The sequence below is a fragment of the Callithrix jacchus genome, chromosome 12 (genome assembly GCF_049354715.1).
Source record: "Callithrix jacchus isolate 240 chromosome 12, calJac240_pri, whole genome shotgun sequence".
In the NCBI taxonomy this organism is placed as follows: Eukaryota; Metazoa; Chordata; class Mammalia; order Primates; family Cebidae; genus Callithrix; species Callithrix jacchus.
The window spans coordinates 58,490,587-58,509,462 of NC_133513.1; the positions used below are offsets into that span (position 1 = coordinate 58,490,587).

General features: G+C 53.5%; 1 protein-coding gene across 5 annotated transcripts in view; it reads right to left on the reverse strand.

Moving 5' to 3' along the window:
* Positions 1 to 18,876, reverse strand: part of CDH23 (cadherin related 23) — a 412,201-nt gene that overhangs the window by 153,214 nt on the left and 240,111 nt on the right. For 4 of the 5 annotated variants that reach the window (XM_078345637.1, XM_078345636.1, XM_078345639.1 and 1 more), the window contains exons 12-13: positions 15,942 to 16,091; positions 15,078 to 15,236 (exon numbers count right to left, since the gene is read on the reverse strand). The exons of the other annotated variant lie outside the window; for it this stretch is intronic. In XM_078345637.1, coding sequence (XP_078201763.1) covers positions 15,078 to 15,236; positions 15,942 to 16,091 — 309 coding nt within the window. The remainder of the gene's footprint in view (positions 1 to 15,077; positions 15,237 to 15,941; positions 16,092 to 18,876) is intronic. 5 annotated transcript variants of the gene reach the window in all.

Below are 18,876 nucleotides of genomic sequence, written 5' to 3' on the forward strand. Positions count from 1 at the left end.
AGTCAAACACCTGAAACTTCTGACCTTGAAGGTGGGGATAAAGCGGAAACCCAGAGGCTCTTTTGTCCTGGCTTTGTTTCCCTTTTAGGTGGGTGGGTGGTTTCTCTTGCAGGAGGCTGGGCCAGCAGAGGGGTGCCGGTTCAGCTTGGATGTCAGCTAATCAAGTTCAGTTTCTGTCTGGTCATATCTCAGCCCCACAGTTTCTCAAGGCTCTTACAGAGCCGTTCAGTCTCCATGAGGGGGCTGCGTTGCCCCATGGCTAAGGGAAAGAATTTTGGTGTCCTGGAGACAAGGGGGTTCATGCCTCTATTCTGCCCCTTCCATGGGGGTGCAGTCTGACACAGAGCTACTTTCTCTAAAACTCAGTGCTCTCATCTATAAAACGGGAGGCTGATTTGGACCTCACCAGGTTGTCATGAGGCTTGGCTAACACACATGGAAGGAGCGCAGCTTGGCGCCAGGCCCTCAATATTAGTACCATCATTTGTTTAGCACCTGCTCTGTATCAGGCGCTGGGCTAAGCATGTTACATGTATTATTTTACTGAAGCCCACGTCATTCTATAATGAACTATCATCACCCCCACTTCCAAAAGAGGAAATGGAGGCACGCAGAGGGGATCTGGCAGAGACTTAACAGCCGTGCCTTCCCGAACCTTCACAAATTAACAGAAACTGTGATTTTTTTTTTTTAGGTGGACACAATGCTACCTGGCTAAAATGCTAAATTTCCCAGCCTCCTTTGCAGCTAAGTACAGCCACGTGAGAGGAAGTTTGCAAAGCACTTCCAGGAAGTATCCTTAAAAGGGAGGGGAGGTTTCCTTTTTCACTTCTTCCATCCCATAGCTTGAGAGACGGATGTGATGGCTGGAATTCTGGCAACTGTCTGGGACCATGAAGATGAGGGGCATACTCTAGGGACGGCGGAGAAGAGAGCTGGAAGGAGCCGCTCACGAGTGCTCACCTGTATACTGCTTTTACATGGGAGAAAAATACACCTTGATCTTATTTAAACAACTGTTTTGGGGGTCTCTGTTGCTGGTGGCTGTACTGGCTCATTGTTGATACAAGTAACCTATTCAAAATCATAGCTCAGAAATGGCTGAGTCAGGGTAAACCTGGGTGGTCTAAGTCTGGAGGACGGGGTCTTTATGCCTTGGCTCCCTGTAGTGGACAGTGGAGAAACACAAGTTGGTATCATCTTCCTCCTCCTCACCAGATGGTGAAGCAGAGAAGGCTCATTCTGGAGCCTTCACACTTAGTTTTTTGAACATCTATTCATTACTTGGTCATGAAATCAATCTAGGATTCATGGTTAGCACTTAGAAAGTGAAATCTAGCAGAATTAAATCAGAAAACACTAGAGTGTATTATTACATGTAATCAGGAAGTACTGCTTTGCTGCAGGTAAGTGTGCATGTGAGTATGTGTCCTGGGTCATGAAGTTTAAATGTAGTTTTTACGATAGGCATATGGAACTTTGAGCCACTCCAGAAACAAGCTGGCAGCAACCACAGCTACTATCCCTGCTACAGAGATTACAGAGCAAGATTAAGCCACCCCAAACTCACAGGCCCAGCTCAACCTCTCCCCAAACCTCTGCGGGCCGCCGCCCACCTGCTGCTCCAGGCTTTCTCCCAAATGCTCACTGGACAAACTCTCAGGCCTAGTTCCCAGTGCCTGCTCCTGCCATCCTCTCCGCTCTCTCCCCCGTCACCTGAGTTCCAGGGCTTATAACCTTCCTAGCGCATGGCACTGGTGGACTCTGTAAGGGGATTTGGTCTGCAGCATTTATGAACTCATTCTGGCCCTGGCATGCACAGCTGCCCATTGTCCCCTGGCCCAGGGGGTCCATTTTCTTTGCTCTGGTGTTCCCTGAGTAATTGTCTGAGCAGGAACAATCAGCAGCGAACCTACTGAAGGGTGACTTCTGACAGGCGCAAAGCACGGGGTGTCACAGGCTCTCAGTGCTGGAGGTGACTGTCTGCAGGCACAGTCACATGTTGTTGGCACAGGGGGTCTTAGAGAGAGTCTAGCACAACCCCTTCATTGTCCAGATGAAGACGCTGAGGCCCCTGGAGCCATGGACCTGCTCAAGGTCACCCAGGAAGTGAGTGGCTGCCATCTCGCAAGGCCACTTTCCCTGGACTCTGGAGTCAGCTGACTCCAAAAGGCCGGAGGCCAGCTTGGAAGGTGAGCCCTGAGGGTGACTGGCAGAACAGAGGGGAAGCCGGGGGCTTTGGAGCTAGACCATCTGGGGTCTGAAATCCTGGCTTGGCTGCTCACTGGCTGGCTGGCCTGGGACAGGCTACTCACCTCTCCAGGTCTCAGCTTCTTCTACACAATTGGTAATGAGATAAGATGCCCGGCATTCACTAAGCTCACAACACTGCTTCACCAGGCTGGTGATGAGCACAGCATCCTCTCGTTTTGGCAAAGGGGCAAAGGTTAGCAGCAGACAGAGCTGCTCGGTCAAGGATGGTGGATGCTGGAGGTGCTGTTGACAGAGGCTGCGGAGTGCTTCAAAGGCGGGACAGGCAGTGAGGCCTTAAATCAGTTTGCCAAAAATCAATTTGTTGTATGACCAATCAGCTGAAAACCATCAGACCTCACACAAAGACACAAGGTCCAGGACAATCCACTTCCGAGGCAGAGGTGGGGACGCCTCAGCTGCAGTGGAGGGAAGGCGGCAGCCTGCTGTGTTCTCGCTCTTTCTTTTTCTCTCTTCCCTCTCTCTCTGTCTCTCACTCTCTCTCTCTGTCTCCCTATCCTACCTCTCACTCCACGCCATTTAGGTTTCACAGACAGATATTTAGATGAAAGAGATAAACACAGGCGGGGAGCACTGAGGCCTGACAGACAGAGGAACTCCAGACCCGTCAATCACAGCAGCCGGCTCAGTCTCCTCCCGCTCCCACCCCGGCCTCTCGGAGGGAGATGAACTGAAGAGCCCAATAAAAGGGTCCAAAGTGCATCCCTAGACCACCGCCAAATGGGAGGTGGTTGTGTCCACACAGGCCTTCCAGGCCAACATGGGGGGTAGGGCTGGGATGACCTACTATTTACTGTGTGTGTGTGTGTGTGTGTGTGTGTGTGTGTGTCTTTAGCCTCCCTCTTCCCCTCCCCAGGCTGCAGATAAAGAATTCAATTTTCTTTTAAACGGTGGGGAAATTGGAAGAGATTTTGTTCTGTTTAAGCACAGCTGGAGTCTCAGGTCTCAAGGGTTTGAGAACAATGAGATCAATTAAGATGCCAATGGTGGGGGTGTCAGGAGGGGGTGGGGAGGGAGAATACCAGGTGGGGGGCTGGGAAATGCGCTAGAAGGGCTGGAAGGGCTGAGCAGACTCTTCCAGGCTCTGGGAAGTCCCGCTTCCGGTGATTAGGTGGAGGCACAGGGCTGTCTTCCCTCTTTGTTTTGCGCAAGGCTGCGGACCTGGCCTACCCCTTGTGCCCTGTCATCATCTCCCAGGCTTACTAATAATTCAGTGTTGGCAATTTTTGTCATCAGCTTTATACAATGTTAGAATCAAGTCAAACTGATGCTATCGGAAGCAGGGAGATTCAACTGTTCTAGAAAATCATGGAGAACCCTGGGGGCCTGGCACACAGCAGGCATTGGTATACTTTGGAGCCCTCAGCAGGCCTGGCCTATGAACTCGCCATACATTATTTCACAGCATTACTGAGATAGGAATTATTCTTCCCAATTTACAGAGGAGGAAATGGAAGACCAGAGCCCTTCAGTCACGGGCTCAAGGCCAACCTGCTGGTAGGAAGCTGAGGCAAGACCCCAACCCTGCCTCGGGCCTACTTGTAGCCCTTCCCACTTGACATTTGGGATGGCACAGGGCCTACCTGGTCAGTCTGGTGGCCATGGAGGCGGATGCACCTTGCTGGCCTGGGAAGGAAAATAGTGAAGCAGCTCCAGCAAGGGCAGAGAGAGGAGGGTGGGGCAGTGGGAGGGATCTGGAATCTTCTACTGTCACCAGGTGCATGGTGGGAGCCTCATCCCTCCCTGGCTTCTTGCAGTAGCTCAGGGCTGGTCTCCAGCTTCCACCCTGGTCCCCTCCATCCCCTACCCCTGGCCTTTTCTCCACTAAGGAGCAACGAGGAGATCCATCCTCAGGTCTCCCCTGGGCTACCCATGATGGGCTCCCCAGCCTCATCACCTCCCAGCCTCTGCCCCTCCTGCTCTCTGCGCATCCACCGTAGCCAGGTTCTTGCTCTGAGCCTTTCATCTACCTCCCTCATCTGTGCTACTCTTCTTGGATTTTCAACCTGGATCCCCACTGGCTTCCTTCCAGGTTATTGCATGTCACTTTCCAGGAGAGGCCTGCCCTCCTGCACCGCTTGATATAACAATGCAGTTGCAACCCCAGCCCTGGCACCCCTGCCCCTGCCCAGCTATATTTCCCCACAGCACTCATCCCCATCCCACCGGCTCCGGCTTTCCTTGTTCATCATCCGCCTCCTGCCCCTGGAATGGACAGGAACACTGTCTGGCTCCCCACTGTCCTCTCAGGCCCTCAATAGTCACTGGATTTGCATTTGGAGGGCACCCTTTGTCCCAGAGAGTGCAGAGCTCTGCTCTGGGAGGGGAAGGAGGAGAGTAGACAATCCAGGGAGACACAGGGGCTCCCAGAGGACCAGGAAGGTCTAGGGCACCCAGTCCTGCCCAGCAGTAGCCAGGAAAGCAAGGTCAGGTCCCACTCACCTGTCTACGGGGCCAGACTGAAAGGGTGGAAGATTTCAGCCTTGATCTTGGACTCACATGCCCTGATTAGGACTAGGAGGCCCAGGGGATCCTGGAAGCTGGTGGCCATTACACCTTTCTACCCTTGGCCTTGGTCCCTGGGCTGGGGTCTGCATCCCCAGGGATGCCTGTCCTATGAAGGGCATTCAGAAGGCCTCTAGCCCATTTTCTTGGACTAAGCAGGAGACCGAGGCCCAGAGAGGGGATGAGAACGGGACAGGGTCACACAGCAAGTCAGTGGCCTGGAAGCCAGTCCTTGGGGTTCTCTGGCCATCAGTCTTCTACATGTGCTCACCACCTGAGGGAATGTGGGGGGAGCCTGGCACAGAGATGGGGTTATGAGGCTTCAGGCTTGGACAAACATCTTGGTGGCTGATGGGCTGGGTGGCCTTGTATATGTAACTTACCCTCTCTGTGCCTCATGTGTCCCTATGAGGCCTCTGCTGACCTTCTCCTGCCCATATCCCTTCCTTCAGCAGCTGCCCTACATGCCCCAGACCACCCCAGACACTAAAGTAGGAGTCCAGCCTACTTTGTGTTGCACTCACGAGGGGTGGGGACCCTGAGATAGAGAGAACCTGCCTAGGAACGTTTTCCGGGGCATGGGGAAGTAAGAACCTGCCAGCAAGCCCTCATACAGGGTGGGAACAGCTGAGGGACAGCAAGTCACACAGCACGCTGGGGCGCTAGAGAGGAGACAGAGGAACTCCACAGAGGGGACACATGCCAGTTACCAGGAAGAGAGGGATTTTTAAGGGGGTGCTGCCAAGGGGGCTGGCCCTTAGGGTCAGCAGATTTTGATGGTCTCGAATAGGAAGGAGGGAGAGGCAGGCGAGTAGTGAGCAAAGAGGCTGTGTCAAGAAAATGCTGGGTGCTGCGGATCTGGGCAGGCAGGAGAGAAGGGTGTGAGGGGTATGGGCAAGGGCTGGAGAGCAGCTCAGGGTCAGGCTGTGGAGGCCTTGAATGCCAAGCCAGGTCTAGAGGGTTACAACTCCACTGGCCAGGGAGTGCCTGGGGCAGCAGAGATCACTGTCTTTCCCCTTCCCGGCCACTGAGAGCTTGTCACAGGCTGGGAATGGGATTTGCAGGGTTCCCTTCTGCTCTCCTGCGTCCTTTTGTGCCTCCAGGAGGGGGTGAGGGAAACTGTGAATTCACGGCGCTGTGCTCATAGATGACTGCTTGGAAGTGGTGTGGAACTGGAGTAATGACCTCTGAGTGATTCTAAGCCATTTACATCTGTGTAAATTCTCGGACATTGTTCCCGTTGACAGCTGGGGGGATTTATGTCCTCTCCCCTTGAATGTGGACTTGCTTTGGTGACTTAAAACCAATAGAATTCAGCAGAAATGACGCAATGTGACTTGGAGGCAGGGTTGAAAAAGATAAACGGCTTCTGTCTGGCTCTCTTGGGACACTCCTTCCCCAGAGGCTCTCCCAGGGGTGCGCCTGCTCGGAGATCCCACACTGGGAGATGCCCAGACACATGGGGAGGCCACGTGTAGGTGCTCAGGCAACTGTCCAGTTGCACTCACCCCTCAGCCGAATGAGCCAAGGCCCCCAATATGGAAGGGCGAGAACACCATCAGAATGGACCCTTCGGGCCCTCTGTTTCCAGACTCCAGCCAGTCGAGTCACCCCAGTATACAGAGAAGGCCTCCCTACCACACCCTTTCTGTATTGCCGACCCACCAAATCTGTGGGCCTTTTTTATTAAAAACAGCTGTTGTTTTACACCGCTGAGTTTGGGTGGTTTCTTACGCAGCAACAGGAACTGAGACAAGCTCTGCAGGAACAGAAGGCCCCAGCACTTTAGCCTTTGCTGACTGTTGACTGAATGCAGGAGTGGATGAAAACCAGGGAGAGCCACTGACTTAGTCTGGGCAGAGAATGATAAACTCCTGTGTCAGGGCAAGCCATGCAAGCTGCAGGGCCCCCAGCAACCTGAGCACGCAGGACCCTCTGCGCAGAAATTATCAGAATTTCAGGACGGTGACAGCAGAGCATTCGACCAAGTTTGGGGCCCTTCTGAGTCCATGTCCCCAGACCACTGCACAGGTCACCCACACACCTGGTAGCATCTACTGTCTGCCTCCCCCCGAAGAGTCCTGGCTCTCACCCGCAACCTTGTTTAAACTTTCTCCGTTTTCCGCTCCTTGAGGCTAGAGTCTTTGTGTTAGCTTCTCAGGGTTGGGCACAGACAAGAACTCAACCAATGCACCAGCTGAGAGGACCCAGAGTCCAGAGAAGGGGCAGGAGGGGAAGGAGAGATGGGGACAAACAAAGTCAAGTGGCTTGTCCAGGGCCCACCGTGGCAGAGCTGGGCTTGTCCACAGGCTGAAAGGGTGGTGGGCAGCCAGGTCAGACCCTGAAGGCCAATGATGAAAATACCTACTCCTGCCACCTGGAAGTCTTGCCTAGTGACACCACATCACTGCACTGGGTCTCCTGACAACCCAGCACTGCAGGCTGGGCAGGCACTCCTTTCACAGCCAAAGGTAGAAAATCTAGGAATCTAGAGACCTAAGCTTAAATAGCAATGCTCTCTGAAGCTCCCCTGACTCCCAGATAAGACAAAACAAACCTTCAAGCTGGATATGAGTAACAATAGTTCTAGCAATCACACCTGCCATTTACCCAGTGCCTTCTAATACATGAAGTGCTTTAAATGCCCCATCTCTCTTCATTGTGGGATAAGGATTATTGCTATTCTCTCCACAGCACGCTCTAGAGATTGAGGGTCAGTCAGTACACAGCTAAGCATCTGCCCAGGGCTACAGAGACAGCAGGCAGCAGAGCCAGAATTTGAAGCTGGGTCTCTGGTTCCAAAGCTTGCTCCTAGCAAGGTTCCCTCCTGCAGTAGTAGATAACAGCTGAGAGGCTTCCACAGACGTTGCAGAACAATGTGTCCTTCTGCTGGGGGCCGAGGGTCCAGGGAGGAACTGGGGTTTGTCCCAGGGAGCACCAAGACTAAGAGGCGGTGAACTGGCCTTCCCGGATCATCGGACTGAGCCGTTCCGCTTCCAGCACCTTGAGTAGGGCCCATGTTAGAGTACTCAGATTCAGCAGCATGGAGGGGCAGGGGTGATCTCTGAGCCTGCAGGCTGGTGGTGTCCTGGCAGTCACGGAGCAGGGGGAGAGGCCCTGTAGCCTTACAGCTGGTGGTAGAAGAGGCCTGCTGCATTTGAAGTCAGGATTGAAGCTTGCCTTCACCAGGGCCATCCCAGGGCAATGACGTCACACCCACCTTTTCCCTGTGGCATCCATGCTGTGGGTGGGAGGGGAAGGAGAGTTGGGGACAAACAGCAATGGGCCCGACATTGATGCAGCAGGGCTGTCTGCTGATGTGGCAGGGGAGGAAGGCTGGGCTGGACCAAAAGGAAAAGCCACTTTGCTCTAGGAGGGGGAAGTGAAGTCCTTGGGAGTCTTCCTGAGACTTCCAGATGGGAGCTGAGAGAGGAGGGGTAAGACAGGAGAGGGGCTCTAGAGGCTAGTGGGCGGCATATCCATGTGGCGGGGCATGAAACTCAACAGCAAGGATGGCTCCCCTTTCTCCTTGGACAGAGCAAATTGGAATGAAAGCCTCACCAAGACAGAAGACCCCGAACCAGCCCCTGGCTCAGTCATCTCACTGGGGCCTAGAGACTCAGTGACTGGCCAGCATCACATGGCTGCCTGAGGCAGGGTATGGTGGTGCATGCCTGTAATCCCAGCTACTCGGGAGGCAGGAGAATTGCCTGAACCCAGGAGGCGGAGGTTGCGGTGAGCTGAGATCAAGCCTGGGTAACAAGAGCGAAACTCCATCTCAAAAAAAAAAAAAAGATGCAGAGGCTGAGCACAGCGGTTCATGGCTGTAAGGATCCCAATCCCAGCTCCAAGGGTGGTGTCCCTGCCCAGGGCCAGTGCTCCCTGGAGGCTCAGCCAGGAGGCCAGGCATGACTTCCTGACATCTGCATGTATTCCCAGCCAGCCTCTGTGCTGTGTCTTCATGAATCATTTTACTTGATTCTCACAACCCTCCAAGGTAGGTACCTAGCAGGTTATCTCCCCCAGTCACACAGGAGGAAACTGAGACCCAGTAGTATGTTCAGGGCCCACTGTGGCAGAGGTGGGCTTGTCCACAGGCTGAAAGGGTGGTGGGCAGCCAGGTCAGACTACGAAGACCAGTGATGAAAATACCCACTCCTGCCATCTGTAAGTCTTACCTAGTTACACCACATCACTGCCCTGGGTCTCCCTACAACCCGGCGCTGCAGACTGGGCAGGCACTCCTTTTATAGGCAGAAATACAAGTCCCAGAAAAGGAGTGACCAGCTCATAGTAAAATGAGACTGTAGGGACTCCCTGGATGGCTATGGCCTTGCCCAAGATGCTGCTGTCCTCCCAAGGACGGGCTAGAAAGAGGGGGTGGGGAGGCAAGAGAGGAGCATGTCTTTTGGCTGCCTCTAGCCCTACTTATCTGTCTGGAACTGAGAGGTAGAGCTCTACTCCTGGGCTCAGCCAACTATAGGCTGGTCCTGGGGCCCCACACCTGCCCAGGCAGGACTCTTCAGGGCCTTTCCTTCCGACTGCAAAAGAAGCCTGTTTTGTCTGAAGTCCATTTTCTGCCTGTTTCTGCCATGCCCCACCCCTTGCAGCAGGGAGACAAGGCCCCAGAGCTCACTCCGTAAGCCCTGCACCAGGGGGGCTGTCACCCTTCCTCAGCACACTTTGCGTCTCTCACTGCCCAGAGGACACAGAGCTAATAAATCCAGGGACATGAGTCCCATGCTGCAGGAGGCCAGCTGGCTCCTTGCACATCCTAGGTACAGCCTCTGCCAGTGATTTCCCAAACACCTGCCACCATCCCAGGAATGCAACAGGCAACAGGGTGTGGCTAGTTTGATATAGGCCTTCTCCACATTAGAACAGCACCTCAGTGGGCAGGTTTGCAGGGAGTATCAATTCAGGAAGAAGAGAAACAGTTAAGCCTCTTGTGTTTCAAAGGAGCAGGACCTCACTTCCTGCACATCACACACCCCCTCACTGCACTCCAGCCCCACAGAGCCTCTGCACATGCTCTTCTCTTCTCCAGTGGGTTTTTTTTTGAGACAGAGTCTCTCGCTGCTGCCCAGGCTGGAGTGCAGTGGTGTGATCACCACTCACTGAGTCTCGACCTCCTGGGCTCAGGTGATCCTCCCACCTCAGCCTCCCAAGTAGCTGGAACTAAAGGTGTATGCTGCCATACCTGGCTAATTTGTGTGTGTGTGTGTACGCGCGTGCATGTGTGTGTATGTATATGTGTGTGTGTGTGTGTGTATATATATATATATATATATTTTTTTTTTTTTTTCCCAGAGACAGGGTTTTGCCATGTTGTCCAAACTGTTCTTGAACTCCTATGCTCAAGTGATCCACTTGCCTCAGCCTCCCAAAGCGTTGGGATTCTCCCAAAGAAGGGATGAGCCACTGTTCCCAGCCTCTTTTGTCCAATGTTATTCCCTGTCTGCATTCACCAGTTAATGCTTACTCAAATGCCACTTTCTCAGGGAAGCCTTCCTGGACCCTAGGCAAGGTCAGGTACCCCATTATAGGTTCTCGTAGCTCCCTGATCTCTCCATCACAGAAAGTAACACTTAACGTAAAGATTCACGTCTTTCTTAGTCCAGCTTTCCTAGAAGACTGTAAACTTTCTAAGTACAAGACTCACATCACCATGTGTCCTCAGGACCATGTGCCTAACACATAGCAGATATTCAACAAACATTTGTTGAATGAATGAATGAGTATGTGATTAGATTACTCTTGTACCTCTCATACTGTCCAGCAGCACCCACAAACCCTGCCAGGCCCTACACACTGGCCAGGCTTCAGGCTGGCAGGGTCCCAGGATAAGGCACTCCCTGGTCTTCTCCTCTGACTTCTGTTTCCAGGTCAGGAGGCAGAATTGGAAGGTGAGAATCACAGAGCAGACTGGGATATGAGAGGGAACAAACCACACAACCTAGAGGATGGGGAGCCACCAGCATCATCCACGAATCGGCACATGCACATACATGTACACACACGTGCACACAACACGTGTGCATATAGTGTGTATGCACATACCCAAAATGCAGTTGTAACATGTATGTGCACATGTACACAAGCACATGCATGTGTATATTACACACACATACCCCTGAGTATACATAGTTGCAAACACATTACATGCACAGGCACACAAAAGCATGCCTGCCTACAAATACATCCCCATATACATCCCACAAGCATACCTCACATGTCTACACACAAATACACATAAACACCCCTGCACATCCTTCCTCTGTGTGGTCGCTGTTCAGAGCACATTCATCCTGGACCCTCCCTCCTTCCAGGGGGCCTTTCCTAATGGACACAGCTCTGGGCTGCCTTGGTACTCCTGCTTTCCTGAGCAAAGTGCTTGAGTATCTCTGAAGTGGTTTCTCCACCAATGAAAACACTCACACAGTTCTGTGCCTGGAGCAGCTTAGGGCCCAGAGAGGTGAAAATCCACCTGGTGGTGCCACAGGCCCTAAGAGTCTTGAGTGTCACCTAAGAACATGATGCCTGGAGCGACCCTGGGACCTGTCCCCGTGGGTACTGCAGAGAGCACTTTCCAGCTGCTCTCTTTACCCTCAGTTCTGAATGTTGCTGAAAGGACTAGGCTCAGTGGTCCCACATAGAACCTTCTAGATGGGCGGCCTCGTGGTTAAGAGCCTGTGGCTTGGGATATGGAACTGTGTGAATCTAGTTTAGTCACATACTAGCCCTGGGGCCCCAGCAAGTGACTCAACTCCCTGAGCCTCATCTGTCTCCTCATCTGTAAAGTGAGAATAACAGCACCTACTTAACAGGTTAGAGATACAGTTGATCCTTGAACAGCACAGGTTTGAACTGTGTGGGTTTATTTATATGCAAATTTTTTTCAATCAAGTTCAGATGGAAAGTACAGTATTCCAGGTATGCAAAACCCCTGTATATAGAAGGTGGCCTTTTTGTATGTGTGGGTTCTGCCAGCACAGACTGTATGGGTAGGGGTGTCCCCACTCTTTCCCTGCCACCAGTGGAAGCTCATTTTGCTGTAACTGGGGGCTGTAAGAACTAGGGAGCAGGGAGGTGAGAAGGTCTGGCCCTTCTACCCCAGCCAGGACACTTGGGCTGGTGGTGACAGCTCTCCTTATTCCAGCTTCCCCAAGCCACTGTCAAATGACCACCTTCCCCCAGGACAGGGGACCAGCCACTGAAGCAGAGCCATGCCACACCAGGATGGGGGCTGGGGAGGCTCTGCTCCTGCCTTCCGAGCAAATTAAAACATTTTCCTTTTCTTCATAATTTTTTTCCTGACACAACTGCCCATGAAACATTTTAATAACATCCCAGAAAAGGTCAGGGAGAAGGAATTTCACAGTCCCTGAGCAGACAACTATAACTTCAACCCCTCTTGTGGCAGAGGAGGTAGAGACAGTGGGCTGATCCTGGGTCTGAGCAGAGAGCTACCAGGTGAGGGAGGGCAGGGTGGTATGGGGGGTGTGGCCAGGAAATACCCTGGGGAGACTGGGAGAGGATGTTGGGTGGGTGGGTCACCCAGGATGTTTTTATATCCCCTTTACAGGAACAGAATTCCAGTTTAGTCACTTACTAGCTCTGGGGCCCATTTTGCAGGTGACAAAATGGAGGCGCTAAGAGTGGCATGCATAGGCCAGCACGCGGGGTCCCCACTGTCTCCCTGCAGGCCTGAGCTCCTTTAGGCATACAGTCCTGCTGTGAAAGCTGTTACCTGATGAAATGAGCCCTCACCCTTCATGGTTTCATAAACCCTGGGGCTGGGGGCTTGAGAAGGGGTTCGGCGAGGGTTGGGTGAAGGCAGCCAGGAGCCCAGGGAGGCTGGCTGGATTTGCCGGCTCTGAGTAACCCACAGAGGAGGCTGAGCTCAGGCCCAGGAGCTGCCCCAGCTCTGGATGAAAACCTGCTGTGAGGGGCTTGGCTCGAATTCACCAAAGCCTACTCCCCAGTGCCAGCCCCAGACTGGGCTGGGCCCGACACAGCTGTCCTTGGCACTGCCAGCCAAATACAACACTCATATCACCATGTTTCCTTAGTTATTCAACAAACATTTGCTGAGTGAACGAATGAATGCATGATTAGATTACTCCTGCACCTCTCTTACTGTCAGTAGCACCCACAAACCCTGCCAGGCCCCACACACTGGCCAGGCTGCAGGTTGGCCCCATGCCTAGCAGGGTCCCAGGATAAGACACTCCCTGGCCTTCTCATCTGACTTCTATTGCCAGATCAGGAGGCAGGATTGGAAGGTGAGAATCTGAGCAGCCTGGGATATGAGGGAACAAACCACACAACCTAGAGCCACCAGCATCATCCATGAATTGGCAAAGGTTTCTCCCATCGCTTTCCAAGGATTGTGGGAACTTGGGACAACAAAGTGAGGAAACTCTGTCCCAAGCAAAAGGGCGGGGAAGGAATCCCCTGACACCCACTGAGCCTGGATCTGACACTAGAATTCTTTGCCACATGGTCCCAGACCTGCAGGGGACAGAGCCTCCCCTCCCTCCCAGAGGCCTCGAAAGCACAGGCTGTTGGCTTCCCTTTACCCAGTCATTCGAAGGTGGGTGGTGGGTAAAGACACATGCTTTGGGTCCAGAAAGCCAGAGCCTCTGGTGCTTGGTCTCTGAGAGGCTGGAAGAGGGTCCAGGAGGCCTCAAGCGCCTGGTGATTTATTGCAGGGAGCACCTTGGTGAAAGCTGGAGGAGTCACAGGCTAGAGACGTGGGGGGTGGAAAAAACAGCTGCCGCAGAATTATTGTTTATGTCTGACAGCCTGACTAGCTCCACATCTGTTTGAAATATTAATAACTGTCAGATGGGAAGGGCCTGGGGCTCAGTGCAGTTTCATACCATCTGTCTGTAGAGTAAACACACTTTAGATCGGAGTCTCGGTATCACAGGCAATGCCTCTGCTTGGAGTGGGGAAGGAGCAAGAAATAAAGGCAAGGACTCTGTGGTCCCAGGTGTGCAGGGAGGGGAATGCAGTGAGTTACACTCCATGCCATTTATTGAGCACTGACTATGGGCAAGGCTCTGAGCTTGTGTAGCACACATCCACCACTTGGATCTGCTTAGCATTCAATCCCTTGTATTAGAATAGAAGCCCCTTCCCCATTCTCAGTCAGTGTCATTTAGGCAGGGCTGATCCCAACCCCTGGCTCCAGTAGGGGGAGTATGATCCCTCCCTGGCATCCCAGAATCATGATTGGTTGATTGGTTCCAGGATGGCCCAACCAACTGGGCCGATGAGAACCTGCTGGAATCACAGCAAAAGAATTTTTCCCGCTAGGGTTGATAAATTGGTAAGAAGTCAGTCTAGAGGTGCTGCTGCCTCTCTTTGCCAATACAGAAAAGCAGAGCCCAGTGCTGAAGACAGAGCCCTGCTCAACTGAGTGCCTGGATGTAGCCATGCCTGAAATCACTTGCACTTTTTTTTTTTTTTTTTGAGTCTTGCTCTGTCACCCAGACTGAAGTGCAGTGATGCAATCTTGGCTCACTGCAACCTCTGTCTCTGGGTTCAAGCGATTCTCCTGCCTTAGCCTCCCTAGTAGCTAGGACTACAGGCACATGCCACCACGCCTGGCTTAGAGACGGGGTTTTGCTGTGTTGGTCATGCTGGTCTGTAACTTCTGACCTCAAGTGATCTGCCCACCTTGGTTTCCCAAAGTGCTGGGATTACAGGTGTGAGCCACCGCACCCCACCTAAATCACTTGCACTTTTGAGTTACATAAGCCGATCCTCTTCTGCTTGAACTACTTACAGGTTTCAGTCCCTTGCAATCAAGATTATTGACAGATACAAATGCCACTGGGAGGGCCCCTAGTCAAAGGGCAAGTCCAGCCATGGGCAGTGGGGAATGCCCAGGCACCCTCAGAAGCCCGTCCCTCTCTGGTGCCTGTGCTCAGATGGAGAGAGTGGCCCTCCTCAGGATGGCTGGCACCTTCCCACACATTCAAAGGGATTTCCAGGGCTCCTCGCCTACCCTCACTGAGTCTCTCTCAGGGGAAAGGCAGGAAATCAGTGTCTTTGGCCCAGTCTTGTCACCCCCTCCCAAGATTGGCTCCTTTTCCATATTGCAGCCTAGGCCCAGGAGCCCATTCATAAAGATTCCAGAAGCTTTATTTTATACACCAACAAACATAGCCTGGGTACTGAGGGGGCACCTCCTTACTTGATTGCCCAGGTCCCTTGGACAAAATCCCTCTAGGTACCTCACCACAGTCAGCCTCAGAGCTCAGTGGCTCTGCAGGAGAGTGGGGACTCACCAGGACTGTCAGCACAGAGGTCCCCACAGTGACGTTCTCGTACAAGCTGATGTTGTACAGTGGCTGGCTGAAGATGGGCCGGTTGTCATTTTCGTTGATGAGCGCGATCTTCACCTTGGCATAGCCCACATGGTCGGGTACACTCTCATTGGCAAAGAGCTGGGTGTGCAGAACAGGGGCCCATGTAAGCTCCCACATGTCCCCTCCCAGAGTCCTTGTCCCTGTGAGTCCTCTCTGTGCCTTTGCCAGCCCCAGCCCAGAGCACCTGTTAAGAGTCTCTGCTCATCCCAGCTGTGTGATATTGTGGGCATCCGACATTGATGGGTCGGGTGGGTAGCTGACATCGCCGCCGACCCCGTGTGCTCGCTCTGCCGTCCCCCTCTTCGGGGGACGTGTGCGTGGCCCGAGAGAAACTGACCCCCAGGCCCGATGGCGCAACCCGCCCGGGGCGCACTGGGGACAGTCCGCCCTGTCCCCTCCCGCGCGGACCCCCGTGGCCGGATGGGGGGGCGGGGAAGGGGTGGGAGAGCGGTTGCACCATGGGAGGGGTGCTGTAGGGATATCATTGCTCTAGAGATAGCCACTGATTCGGCTAGGGCAGGAGGAGCTAGCAGGGGCTCATATGGCAGGAGATGGGCTGCAGAAGCTCCTGAAAGGAGCCTGGTAAAATTCCACTCCATTCCTGGACACATCCTTGTCCTCCTTGGAAAGGGGAGATTCAGCCCAGCCTGGGTGATCTGTGAGTCAGATCCACAAGATGGGCAGCTGTGGAAGGTGGATCTAAGGGAATCTTCTACCTTCCCCTTGCCTCCCCTAAAATCCACCCCCATCCCACTCCAAAACACCAGTGATCAGGGGCCTTACATCAAAGTCATAGCGGTCCACGCTCTCGTAGTCCAGTGGGATGGCCACTCGAATACGAATGTCTGCCTTTCCCTGGACGGAGGTCGGGGAGATGATGAAGTGGTGGGAGTTGTTCCCCACCAGGTACACCTCAAACATGCTGTTCAGGCCCTGGGTCAAGAGTGCAGAAGAAGCCAGTCAGGAAGGGCACAGTGGCCAAAGCCCAGATCCAAATGGAGGAGCAGAGCTGCCCAAGAGTGAGCCCTGAGCTGCTCTGGATGGGGCAGTGGATGAGGTGCTGGGATGGAGCAGGGCTTTCCACGTGCAGCTCCCAGACTCCATGACCTGCCCACATCTAGGCCCTCTGGAAACCTCTGTGTCTGATGCTCACAGTGTCCCCTCCAGCTGGCTTGGTTCACTTTCCATCTCCTGCTCCATTTCTTTGCCCCAGTGACCCCAGCTGCGGAAGGACCGGCCAGCTGCAAGACCCAGCAGGGAGATGAAGGAAGGAGGAGGAGAGAGGGTGTGAGGGGAGTGGATGGAAGAGAAGCGGTTAAGTGGCCGCCACAGGCTTGGGCAGAAGTGGATCCTGAGGGACGCAGATACTGTCCTTCCCCTCCTCTGGAATGCGTCCATCAGGGAGAACACTGGTTTGCTGACATGTGAAATGGGAATAACCCAGAGACTGAGTGGCAATGTGAATGGCCAGGGACCCCACACTGTGGCTAGGACAGGGTGGCTACCCTCATCACAGGTTCTGTGGGTCCAGCCCAAGCCACTGTTTCAGCAGCCCAAGCCACTGTTTCAGGGAGGTGGGTGCCTCACTCCAGTTCAATGTTTCTGATCATCCTAACCAGGGCTGTGGCTCACAGAGCCCCTCAGATGCTACCTGACGCTCCTTACACAAAGCATGTGACATAACTGAAGTCTCCAGATCAGGGGGAAGAGACAAGGCTGAAGCTGGGAGATTCAGCGTACTGACTCCCTGAGGTCTGGCCTGCTCAGAAAGTGATTTCATTTCCTTTTCCTGCCTGCACTGGGGGCAGAGGGATTCCCTGCACCCCCAAACTCCCCTCCAACTAGGCAGGTGGTCTGTGATGTGCAACAGCCTCCTCCTGACACCCTTGTAGGTGCCCAATAGGTCATTGACCTTGGCTTTCAGTCCAGAAGCAGAAGCTCTGGCTTGTGGTGCATAGCCTGCCCCTAGCCTAGTGGCCAGCTCAGCCCCTGTGCACATGGGCCTTTTCTCTTGAACCAGTGGCTGGCAAGGGAAGCCTTCTCTCACTTCTTGGTTGCTTAGGGAACGTTGTGGGACTCCTCTTAGGAACCTGTTCCTGGTGAGAGGGGGGCTGCCGGTCATCCTGGCCCCGAAGACTTTCCACAGTCCAAGGGGATAGATCTCGCAAGGCTGGTTCCCATCCCACTCAGGGTGGAGAGTTCCACCCTGAAATGATACCCCCAGTGAAGCCTGAGAGTTCACAAGATTCAGAGGCCCCTGAGGCTGCCCCCAAATGCTCAAATGCACCTGTGGAATGAATGCATGCTCACATTTACCCATCAGTCTCTTGGGTTTTTCCCATTTTGGCAAACTGGTAAATACACTTGCTGCATTTAGACTTTTCCTCTGTGCCCTGTCACTGGCACAGAGGTTTTGGATGGAGAGGTGGAAGCTGAGCTCCCTGAGCCCTCTCTTGCCAATTCTGGGGCCCAGGCAAGCTGCAGGGCTCCAGAGCCCCACCCCAAAGCGGCTCCCCAGGGGATGTGGGGGCAATGCTCCTCTGGGTCCGTTGGGCTGTGGGGGTTGCAGTGCTCCCTGGTATGGAATGCATCCCGTCAGATGGAAGGGACCAATTAAGTGCCCGAAGGGGCACTAATAGCTAAAGCCAGCAAGGTGTGACAGCTTTGAACAGGTGACACCAACTCCTCTTCTTCCCCAGAAATTTTGGTCCCTCAACCACAGGAGCTAGGGGCCTGAGAGGGTGGGAGAGGGTTGAACTGTGTCCTTCTCAAAGCCACCTCCCCATCATGCCCACCACGAGCCCTCCCCAAGCCCAACCCCTGCCCTTCCGAGGCTCACTTACCAAATTCTGTCAGTGGGAGTCGGTCAGTCAAAGGATATGGAGACAGACAGAAGGAGCCGGAGAGGTATGGAGAGGAGGAAGGAACCAGAAGAGAAAAGAAGGTGAGACCCTGGGTCATGGGAGGGTAGGGACCCCAGGACCACACCCTAGAGGAGCAGCTGTCCTAGCCTCTGACAGGCCACAGCTTCTGGGGTTTGGAGGAGGTGTATTGTGTGAGTGTGCACACGTGTGTGCTGGGGAGTGGGGAAGAGGGACAAGCATGGGACTCAGAAGGAAGAGGCTCAAGGGCATGAAGGGTAAGGAGGTGAGAGGAGGGGGCAAGGGCTCCTGTATCCCTGATCTCTGTCCACTCTCACCCAGAAGGCCACAGTATAGGCTGGGAAGGGAGGGGCTATCACTACACCCTACATTCCTGGATCCTTGATAAAATCCCTGCATGAAACAGCCCCAAACACCACCATGTTTTTATTTTCCTAACTTAAAAATGTCAGAGACATGATAAGCAGGGACGTGGCAAATTTTCCAGTAGTTCACAAGTGTAAAGGCCACACATGCCTCTCCCTCTCCCCCTGAGCCCAGGTACCGATAAACCTGCCAGGGCAGCCACCACATCCCATTTCCAGGTCTCTTTCCTCAAGAAATCCATGCCTATATGACGATTATGGGTATATGCCACCCTACTGTGACACTAACAGCATACTATGCATGTTGCTCTGAATCTGGTATTTTCGCTCAGAACTACATCTTGGTGATTGGTCTGTAACTGTACATACAGATGATGCTGCCAATGAGGACACTAACAGCATAGCACCTACTCTTGCTCAGGCACTATTCTAAACACTCTGTAAGTACCAAGTATTTGCCTCGTTTTCCTT